Source organism: Chinchilla lanigera, unplaced genomic scaffold (genome assembly GCF_000276665.1).
Source record: "Chinchilla lanigera isolate Chin_1 unplaced genomic scaffold, ChiLan1.0 scaffold00093, whole genome shotgun sequence".
Lineage (NCBI taxonomy): Eukaryota > Metazoa > Chordata > Mammalia > Rodentia > Chinchillidae > Chinchilla > Chinchilla lanigera.
The window spans coordinates 1786935-1798724 of NW_004955494.1; the positions used below are offsets into that span (position 1 = coordinate 1786935).

General features: G+C 39.3%; 1 protein-coding gene across 1 annotated transcript; it reads right to left on the minus strand.

Moving 5' to 3' along the window:
* Nucleotides 1-3460: 3460 nt before the first annotated feature.
* On the minus strand, nt 3461-4360 carry LOC102006361 (taste receptor type 2 member 4). Its single transcript, XM_005405532.1, has one exon. It carries the CDS (start codon nt 4358-4360, stop codon nt 3461-3463), a length of 900 nt encoding a protein of 299 aa, XP_005405589.1.
* Nucleotides 4361-11790: the final 7430 nt, after the last annotated feature.

Sequence of the window (11790 nt, forward strand, 5' to 3'; positions counted from 1 at the left end):
GTTCATATAGCCGAGTAAGTGGCGAAGTAAAGATGCAAACTCTGGACTTTTGATTCCAAAGTGCAATGTACTACTTTTTTTTGGTTTTTCTCCGGTACCGGGAACCGAACTCACGACCTTGCGCTTGCCAGGCAGGCGCTTTGCCACTGAGCTAAATCCCCAGCCCCTGTACCTCTATTTAGACACCTCAGTTGCAAGCAATATGTGTACACTCAGCCATTTGCCAAGGGCCTCCTGCTCCTTCCTGTTGACCAATGGCAGAGTTACACTCACACCCTGCTACCAGACCCTTTATACCCACACGGCCATAATTCAGAGAACAACCAAGCTGTTGTGAGATGATGCTGACCTCACACATTTCCCGCAGACAGGTGTGGAGAAGAAAGGATACAGATTGTGATGTCCTACTATTATCCATTCCCACCATCAGCTCCCCTTCCTCTTCCCTTTCCCCACTCCCACTAACACAGATCACCTCCTTTTTTATTTCCCCGCCAAGCAAATTCTTGTGCATACATGGAGTTTCTTTTCATACTTCTCCTCAAGGATAAAACTGGCCCATAAGAGAGGGAACAGCTTATGGCTTTATCACTGTGCCTTTGTTTAGACCACAATATCTAAATAACTAGATACTTTCTTCAAGCTCCACCTCCCCTCTCTGTTCCTACACCCAGAAGGAATAGGAGGGAAGGCAAATGAAATTTGAGAAAATATTCCCAGTGGAGACTCCCAGGCCTCTCATCTCCTCATCCCTATTTGAAAACCAGTGGGCTAGATCCATCTGCGCCTTTAACAAGCAAGCAAGCACGCAAGCATGCAAGCAAGAAAGAAAGAAAGGAGAGAGAGAAGAAGGGAAATAAGAGGGGAGAAGGAAAGAGAAAAAGAAAGGACATATTTGAAAAATTTATTTTAAATGCCTTCAGTAAGGTTCAATTTCATCTGGAGACTGGCATTTAAAGCCTTCTTAAATCTTACCTTCAAAGCTGGGGCTGTAGCTCAGTGGTAAAGTGCTTGCCTAGCATGAGTGGGGCCCTTTCTTCAATCCCCAGTGTCACAAAGTTACCTTTAACTCATACTTTTAAAAAACCAATATCTCCTTCTTAGAATCCTCTTTCTTAAAAGAAAAACCTCAAAATCAATAGGGAAACCCAAAGCCACACACGATTAAGTAAAACTGAAGCAGTGTTCAAAATCCTTGAGAAACTTTTGTTCAGATGTACATATTTTTATAAAAATTGATATCATGCTGTATATTTTTGAAATTTTATTTAGCAGGTCATAAAAATGTTCTTTGACTATAAGATAATAAGTAATTACATATTATTTCACCATAAAAGCAGTTACTATTGTATGGACTTATGGTAAGACATAAGTTATTTGACAAAGAAAACAGATACAAAAGCAGAGTTCATGAAAGCATGAAGATGTTTCTCATGAACAGTCCTGGAATTCAGACATAAGCAGTCCAGAACTGGGGCAACTCCAGCATGTCAGGAAGCACAACATCAATTCTGGGCTGAACAACTCCACTATTCCTAAGCATTCGCCTCTGTACAAGGTCCAGGATGGACCACTGGCATTCTAATCCATGGGCAAAAAAAAGAGAAGAAATGAGAAAAGGGGAAGAGAGGGCATGGCTATTCTAGAGGCACACCTAGAAATCATATACATCACTTCTACTCACACTCTATTGGCAGAACTTGGTCACATGGCAATACAGCACCTACTTACAAAAGGAAACTATAAAATATAATTTAGTTGCCATATTCTGGACAGCTAAAAATGTGATTGTTATGGAAGAGAGAAGAAAGGACAGATACTGGGGGAGCCATGAAGAGTTCTGCTACTCATTTAGAGTCGTCGTATACATTAATTACTCTAGTACTCCTTTTATCTCTTAATCTTAAGAGTTTAATATGGCCAATACCTTCAAATTTCATATTACACAGCACTTGGAGGGTGACACAGGAGGATCACCACAGTTCAAGGCCAGCCTGGACTACATAGGGAGTTCAAGTCCAGCTAAGCTACATAGCGAGACCCTGTCTCAAAAAACAAATAAACCAAAAAAAGCATCACACAATAAAATGTTGGTTTAGGTAAGACTTACTGACTATTGCAGTCAAGATTCTAGTGGTCAGAATAGAAAAAGTCAGCAATTTGTAAAATTTGAAGACATTTATTTTGAGATATGTAAATCTACTATATGTATTTTATAAATATTATACAAGCAGTTTTTTAAAATGAGATTATAAATAATTAATTTTCAATTCCCATTTCAAAATTTGTCAACATCCCATTTTCATACTCTTGTTCCTCTGTAGCCATAGTCCTGTTGTCTCAGTCCCAGAAATTGTTCTCTTAGAGGATGGTGCTGTGCAGAAATGCAGAAACCAATGAAATAAGTTCAACAAAGTCAGGCACTCATACTACCAGTCCAATGGCTGTTCTTGGCTTTCCAATGAATTCCATATCAGGTGGTAAGATACAGTACTCCATACATTTTTGCTCTGAAGGTGCTAACTTCAATATTCAGAACTTGCTTTTGACCCTTAGCCTATCTCTTGATTTCAAGATCTATGGAATCATTTTGGATTTGGCTTCATTATTATTCATCACTTCCGTCCACTTATCAATTTTGACCCTTTTCTCCTTTCCAGGTCTAGCCTAGAAATCCAGTGCTAGGTTTCTTAGCAGTAATAGTTCATTTACTCTCAATAAATATGAAGACCCCTTGCCTGTCTTTTCCCACAGTGTATACTTATTTCTTTTTAACTTTCTTTCCCCTTTTTCTCTATAGCCTTTATCCCCCTCTTTTCTTTCTGCACCCCCTTGGTGTACTGTAAGTCAGTCTACTGGCTTTCAATGACCACTTACCTACTGCTGACCCCTGAGTTAGGGCTCTCTAGTTAAACTGAAAAATATTTAATTAATGTGCACCACAATGTATTCCTTAATTTGAGTGAACTTCCCATTATATGTACTTCAGTAGCTAATAGAACAATGTGGCAGTTTCGATTAGCCAGGAATACAATGGCTACAGCAGTGCTGGAGAACCTTTTAGAAAGGAGTGCCCAAACTGCAACACCAAACCCACTTATTTATCACTAAGTACCAACACTGCAATTAAACCTGAATACTGAGGTTTTAGTTTAGAAAAAACAACTAACACTGTAATATCTTTTGTTTTAAAAGAAAAACAACACACATGCCATAGGTCCGACACCACTGGCTCTAGCAAATATGTAAGTAATGCCTCAAGCTCCTTAGAGAACATACTTTATTTTAAAATATTAGCAAAATATGCAAAATTAACTGAAATATAGGCACTCAAAGGCCTAGAATGTCAGATAAGGGATCGCAAAAACAAATTCTTCAGATCACTGGGACAACTGCCAATAGAAAATCTTGTTCCCAAATCATGACATGACCCCAGCCAATGTTTACTAGTGAAATTCCACTATTTGTTGAAACAGACAATCTTCTTTGCTTTTGTTTTCAGTTGAGGATGTGTGAGAATGATGAGAATAGAATGTCCTAGAGGGTAAAGAGAGGAAATAATCATACAAATGGTTCTGACTCCTGGGCCCATCCTTGTATAAGAAGGGAGATAAATGAGCAGGGTTGCAGCTGAATATGGCACATAGAGGATGAGGAAATAGATCATTGTCTTCATAGCCCCTACATGAGCTTCTGTCTGGGGATTCCAAAAGCCAGTGGAGTTTCTCTCCATCCTCCGTACATGTTTCCTCAAGGAATGTATTAACAGAGATGCAGAAGTCACATTAAGGATAAACTGGAACAATGAGTTCAAGACCAAAGAGACCACTAAAGTCAAAATGCCTTTGTTGAGGTCAAACAATGTGCCATTTCTCCCAGTCACAAATTCAGAGAAATGTGATATCCATCTGAGCACCAAAAAAAGGAAGGTGGTAATGACAGAAATCAGCATACAGACCAGCAGAAGTCTGGTGATCTTTTGGGAAACAATCCGTTTCAGCAGGAGAAACACTGAGTGTTGGAAATTAGTAATCTTCACACAATACAAGCAGTTGAGCAAGGTCACAAACCAGAGACTACTGGAGTCCAAAAACCTCCAAAACAAGAAAAAAAATGCTAAAATGTATTCTGATCTCTCAGCATTAGAAGCAATGAAGTAGAAAATATTCAGTAGAAACAATCCCAGCATAAGAAATCTGCTGATACCCAAACTGAATAGTATCCTATCAGAAGAAGAGATTCTATGGCTTTTAACCCAGGTCTTATAAATGACCACTGTAATAAGCAAACTCATAATCATCCCTAAAAAATTTAAAGCAACTGAGGTAATAAAAACAAATAAGTAGACCACCTGAAGCATCTTCACTCGTGGAGGATTCGGCAGTTGTGGTGTTGATGGTGGGCCAGGAGAAATACTGAAATGTATAAGCAGCACCACTAGCTAGGAAGGATGTCTCCTTTATTTTTCCTCAGCATAGCAAATGAGCCATGTGTGATCTAAAAACCAGCTGCTTTCACTGAGATGCAAATCTTCCAAGGATTGCATTACTATTTCTTCATTCCTATATTTTTTTCTTAGAAATGCCTGATTACAATAAAACAAGCCTGGGTGAACCTGGGAGTCCATTCTTTCAAGAGCAGAAGGGATAGAGGGAGTTGTGGGAGGCTCCAAACTTCAAATCAGAAAGCTCTAGTCCAATATTATTTCTGTCACTGTTGCACAGCACAGTTTTTCTTGAAAGAAACCACAGAATATGGTGGGAATCCCCATGCCCCTCTAACCCACCTACCTTGCATTCACATATCCATGGATGATCTGAATCCAGCTTTTCTCTCCTCTCTAATCTGTTGATACTGCAGCCATTGTCTCCAATTCTCATTTTGGCCATGTCAGTGCCTCTCCTTTATCACTTAGCACCCACAATGATTTACTATTATCTAATAGATCAAGTGCCAGAACCTTACTCCGTGTCACTTAATCTCAGCCTTTCATGATTACTTTGCATTCCCTCATTAGCTATATACACAAATTTACCATCATCAATTGTTGCATTGTTTTTGCTTAGAAAAGGCAAAGCCCTTTCATACGTTTCCTCTATAAATCTGTAGCTAAGCTTAGATCACATGTGACTATTTTTCCTTAGGCTTTAACTGCCAAAGTACTCTGGTAAGAGATACATATATGCTTTAGTTATAATTTTGGGAGGCAAACAGTTGTCATTTCATTACCTGATTTATTTGTCATTGCTCAGATAGTAAAGGGTACAATATGCCTAGCAAATGATATTATGGAGAACCACAAATAAGTGCAAGAGTGAGTATGGCCTCTCTTATCTAGTCTAGAAGGTAGAAATCAACCACCTTGAAATCCAGGTGCAATTCTGGACATGGTCAAGTACATTTGCCAAAGTGACATCAAGGTGAAGCACAAATAAAAATAAACAAGAAGGAGCTAATATTTGACAAAGAGATCCCAAAGAGGACCTTTAAGACAGATGACAGGATGGCAAGCCTTGGAGAAATTCTCTGAACTACAGCTTAGGTAGAATATGTTTACACAAAACTAATGCCCAGATCAGTTAAATAGGTGAAGAGAATGAATAAACAGGGCCATCATTAAAGGGAAAATTACAACACAGATTTCCACTTCCTTATCCACAAAATATGACTGCACTAGTTAAGCTGAAATATTCCACATAACATATTTAAGTACCACATCTAAATAGAATAAACAATACAAAGTAAGATATAGAAAAAATATTCCAAGAAAGGGAGAAACCCATTATTAGGCAGTGGTAGAACCCATCCAGGGTGTAATATACCAGATTTTAGGTAGCAGGAGCAAGTACTGTAATTAAATGTGATTGTGCCAGGTATGGTAGCACACACCTGTAATCCCAGCACTTGGGAGGATCACAGTGAGTCCAAGGCCAGTCTGGGCTCACAGCAAGACCCAGTCCCAAAAAGAAAAAGAAGAAGAGACAGAGAGTGAGAGAGACATGTTCAGGTAGCTACATGATCAGTGAGGAAGCTCCTCTATTAGAAGTTACTCCTGAAAGGATCTCTATAGGGAAAGGCCTTATAAAATCCATTCTCCCTCTGTATGAGATTCTTCAGTTACACTTTCTTGTTCTGTGCTCCTTGTCAGCCTAGTAAGGATAAAGCCATCAACAATGTTTTTAGGCAAAACAAAAACAAAAAACTTCTGATTGGCAAATGACACAATGACTAGACTGAACTGTAAGTACACTATAAATATCTTATGGGGACTCCATGTTTTGGTCTTCCCCGAGTTTGAGTCCCCTATGTCATGCCCTTTGACTAAACCATGGAATCCATGTCTATCAAATTATTATAAGAGACACTGGCTCCTTTTACATGTGAAGTTTTTATTTAGAGTAGCTCCCAAATTGACCCTAATGTGTTTGTGTATCTCTTCTCCTTGCACCTGAGTTCTACAGACTGGAGCAAGGACTCTGAAAAAGAGGAAGTACTGACAGTCTCTGCTGGTAGGGTGGGTCCCTGAATTATGTCCTTCTAAGTAAGCTGGTGTCACAGGGTCCCAAAACAGTCTTAAAAATCTGACTGCTTACTACAGCCCAAAAAGAGCCCCTATTGGGCACTGTGGCGGTCTTGGGTACTATATTGTTACTTAACCAACATGTAGGAAAAGCTTTAGGAAGATGGTCAAAGCAAAAGGATGATTTTGCTTATTTGATGTTGACTCTGAAGAACGGGGTTAGTCATGACTAACCTGAAAATACAAACTTGGAAATTTTTTTCAAAAGAGTACTACATGGAACTTAGGAGAAAGAAAAGAAGAAAACATTCATTTCCTGTGTTTAGAATGTGCTTACTATGTTTCCAGCAGTACACCAGGGATCTTGAAAGTCAGTTAATACATAGAACAGCCTAGGAGAAAGATACAGATATTCCTATTTATAAATGAGGAACATAAAGATCATAAAAAGTGCGTGTCTGTCTACTATCACAGCCAATCAGTGGCTAACTTGGAAGGTCTTTCACTCTTTCCACTAGCCTAGACTGCTCCTCACTGTTTCTTTTATTCAATGCATTGTTATTGTCAGCCAGGGCCTATGTCAGGTACCACAGAAACGGGATAATCAAGAAAAACACACTGTGCATTCAAAGAACCTACAAAATAGTAGGAGGCAGACAGACAATTCGAGGTCAATGTTTTACGTAACATAATAAGAAAAAACAAAGTACGCAGTGGAGTGTTCACGAGGTCCATTTAATTCTCCATTGTGTGTGCTGGAAAGATTTCCTTGAGGATACATATGTTATGTCTACAAGCTGGGTATGGTGGTGCATGCCTGTAATCCTAGCACCTGGGAGGCTGAGGTAGGAGAACTGTTGAAAGTTCAAGGCCAGCCTAAGGCTTCATAGTGAGTTCAAGGCCAATCTGAACTACCTGGTGAGACCCTTTCTCAAAAAAGTTATGTCTACAAAATTCAAAGGGGTTATCCAAACAAAAGGATAGGGTGAGGGAGAAGGATACTGCAGAACTCTACATGCAGACTTAGAGGTGACCAAGAGTGTGATAGTTCAGGAAACAGAAGAAGGGTATGAGGAGAATAAGGAGGGTGAGATATGAAACTGGAAAGGCAGATCACTAAGCATCTATACCACAGTAGGTACAGATTAAGTAATGTGATCAGAAGCATGGACATCATTTCGGGATAACACACAAAATAAGTGCTTACCTTACCTGAAACAGTCAAAGAAAGTTTCCTGGAGGGGGACAAGTTTAAGAAAGAGGAATTAACACCACGGATGAGTGGGAAAGGAAATTCTAGGCATATAGCAGTTTATGAAAAAGTACAGCAACAAGAAGAGTATGGCATATTTGGGAAACATAAGTAGTTCAAGTTTCCTTTGGAGAAGGCATGGGAAGATGAAACTAGAAAGGAAAAGAGACCAAGTGATGAATGGCTTAAGGTTTTACGCTAAGGAATTTTAGAGTAATTCAGATTTTACAAAAAGCAGTGGAAAGACCTTGCAGAGCCCAGGAGTATTATGCTGGTATTTTCAGTGCTTGAAGAACAAAACCCAAGTAATGTGGAAATGCTTTGCTGGAAGGGGATGGGGTTGAGGTCAGGAAACTAGTTAATCCTATTGTATTTGCTTTGATGGGATGAAAAGTAGGAACTGTAGATGAGAGACATTTGAAAAACTTGTTTTGAAAGTACAACCAAATAGATCTTGCTGGTAACCAAATGGATACTGAAGCTACAGGAGAAGGGAGAAACTGGAAATTTCTAGAATTGTGGTACAGACACACATGTGCATGCATGCATGTATGCACATCTTTTACTGAGTTATCTGTATGATCAGCACTAGCATTCTAATAAAGAGCTTATTTATAAAGGTGTGTGCATTAATCAGTGTAGGGTGCAGCTGAGGCTGAAAAATGTATGGGGGCAAGGCAAGCCAGATGGGAGAACAAAGGGCACCCGAGCCAATCAATCTGCTTCAGTCCAGAGAAACACCTTGTCTGAGGCATGCCTAGCCATTAGTGGCCAGGCTAATGTCATGTCACTCTGTGTCACATGACTCTAACTTTGTCAAATGTATAAATAAATGCCCCTATGGTGGTTGAGCAGTTCCTTTCCTCCCACCCAGAGAGAGGGCTCCACCTGACCTCAGCTTTTGCCTCCTATCTTTATTTCTCAGTCCTCTTGCTGCTTTTCCCGGGAACATCAAGAGTTGCCTGGGATGCAGCAATTCAGGTCTTCCAGTATCAGAGAATGAAATGAGATTAGACATGCAAGAGATTTATGTAACAGGAGGAGTCAAAGTAGGTGGGAAGAGTATTCCAACAGCAATGTAGATGAGACAGCTGTAAAAATGGGATGGAAAAATTGGGTAAGAAGAGTCCTAAACTGTAGCATAATTTCAAGAAAGCTTTGACCAGGCTGCTGGAGTGTCCATGGGGCAAAATTGTCTATTGAAACAGTCTCAAGTCTCAGTGCTCCATCACTGGCTGCGAGAAGCACACCAGAAGTATAGCCTTTTAGTGGTGAATGGCGGCAACTAGAGCTATCAGCCAATTATGTTCCCCATAGCAGAGCTCTAAGAAGAATATTTTCACAACTGCTATAAAAGGAAGTTAGGATTTTGGTGGAAAGCTGGGAGATCTCATGAGCTACTGTCATAAATTGGTATTGATTCATGTTTTAAAGCTCCAACAATATATCAAAGAATAGATGTGTCTTGAGAGAACATGGGTTTTAGGAAACAGGTCTAGAAAGTAACTGGACTCCAAATCCAGACAATTCATATGCTTATACTTTGATTCAAGGCAGAATCTTAAGGGTTTGCCTGGCACAGTGGCACAATGCTTATAATCCCAGCTACTTGGGATGCTGAGACAGGAAGACTGTAAGTTCCAGTACAACACTGGCAACTTAGTGAGATCCTGTCTCAAAATAAAAAAAATGAGAAGGTCTGAGGAATGCAGCTCAGGGAAAAGGCTCTGGGTTCAATCCCCAGTATTGGGGAAAGAAAAAAAAACAAATTTTAAGGGGTTTATAAATGGAAGCCAATTAATTGAAAGTGAAGATGCACTGTTAAAACGTCTAAAAACTGGGTCTAAGACATGATCTTCCCTCGGATCAGTGAGGAGCTTGCAAATCAGACTTCCCCTGATTGATTTAAAACATCAAATCCTCTCCAAAATACCTAGACTTCCATTATTATGCCTCTAGCAATAGATGAGACTCTTTGTCCCAGCAACTCACCCACCAACCAGGGCCAAATCCCTACTCCCATTCCCAACTTTCAGTCCACATATTCCTGAAGTCAGGTAATTATATATGATTATATTTCTCAGGGGTCAATTCCAAACTTCTCTGAAAGTGGGTGTTTGGAGTAGAATGGGCATGATACATTTCCTCTACAGGACCAAATGGATTTTCACATCAAACTCCCTTGCAGAGAATTCTGCATCTTCCACTCACACTTCAGAAGCCAATGAAATGAACATTAGATAGCTAGTAATCAGCTAAACCAAAACCTCTAGTGAGGTGTTATGTTTGATCGAATAAGAGGAAAATCCTAACATTTAAACAGTTAGGCAGAACTGGGAGCTCAGGTTAGGTTTAAAGAACCATAAGGTCAGAGGTAGGAAGAGAAGTTGTCAAAATAAAAGTAGGAACAAGTTCCAGAGTGGGTGAAGCTGATCTGCAGAGCATGGGGTCAGAGTAGACAAAGCAGATGCCAATCAAGACAGCATGAAGGGCTGGGGATTTAGCTCAGCGGCAAAGCGCCTGCCTGGCAAGCGCAAGGTCGTGAGTTCGGTTCCCAGTACTGGAGAAAAACCAAAACCAAAAAAAAAAAAAAAAAAAAAGACAGCATGGATTTTCACAGTGGAACATCCATGTTGAAAATAAGCACAATTAAAAAAAAAAATTTAAGACAGGGTCTTACTATGTAGCCCAGGTTAGCCTCAAACTTGCAGCAATCCTCCTGCCTCAGCCTCTCAAGTGCTGGGATTACAGCATAAGCCACCATGCCTAGCTCACAGAATTTTATTAATTACAGAAACTATGAGATGGGGAGAAATACCACTTACAAGAGTCCTTTTATTTTTGAGTTATAAATGAATCTTAATTATTCTTTAGTTTTTAGCAGTTATTTTTCTAACAGGAACTTTAGATTAAGTCAAAAATTAGGAATTTTTCCAACAGCTTCAAGAAGCAAGCAGCAACTTAAAAACCAACTATGCAGACCAAAAAACATTTTTGCATTCCTTTAATTTTAGAAATGAATGTTTATAGTCTAGAAAAATCCTAAAATAAATCTTGTTACATATGACTAAATGCCAAGTAATATGATGATCCTTCATGCTAGGTCAAAATATATCTCCCTTCACAGAACAACAACAAAAGCAATAGTTGTCATGTGTACTCTTTACTTCATACAGTACCCTTAAGCATTATTCATGTGTTAACTCATTCATTCCTTTCAACACCCCTATACAAATACTATTACTATTTCCATTTTTACAAATTAGGAAAGCAAAATCCAGACATGTTAAGAACCTAGATCACGCAGTTCACAAAGACCAGGGCCAGGACCAAGATTTTGAACCTAGACTGTCTGGCTTTCAGGTCCATATTGTCAGTTACAACTCTTGACACTTTAAAGCAGTGCTGGCGAACCTAAGGCACACGTGCCACAGCCAGCTGTTTGTTATCACTGAAAGCTCTAAAAGGTTCACCATCACTGCTTAAAGCTAAATTAGTGCTAGAAATTCATACTCAAAAATACCATGTGTCACACTGAATGTGTTCAAAAGTTTGAGAGTTCTACATATTAAATGATATTCTCATTGACTTGTCAAAATTGTACAATTACAGGAAGTAAAACAATGCCTATACATTTCTATTTAAATAGTATCAATTAAGCTACAAACTGCATATATGTGATACAATTGTAATTTTAAAACAGATATGCATCTTGGTAGAAAGAAAGGAGGAAAGAGAGAGAAGAGGATAAGCAGGCATACTTAGTTTTTTGTCCAGTCTAAAATATAAAAAATTACTTGGAAATTTACTTTAATAAAATGATAATAAAATGCAAAGGTCTTCATTTTCATCCCACTGCTTTCTTCAGCCAGTAACTATTTTGTGAAGACAGATATCTTGTGGGAATTGCTGTTGCTGCACAACCACTGTTAGCTGAAATAACAGCCTTCGGGGCTGGGGATTTAGCTCAGCGGCAAAAGCGCCTGCCTGGCAAGCGCAAGGTCGTGAGTTCGGTTCC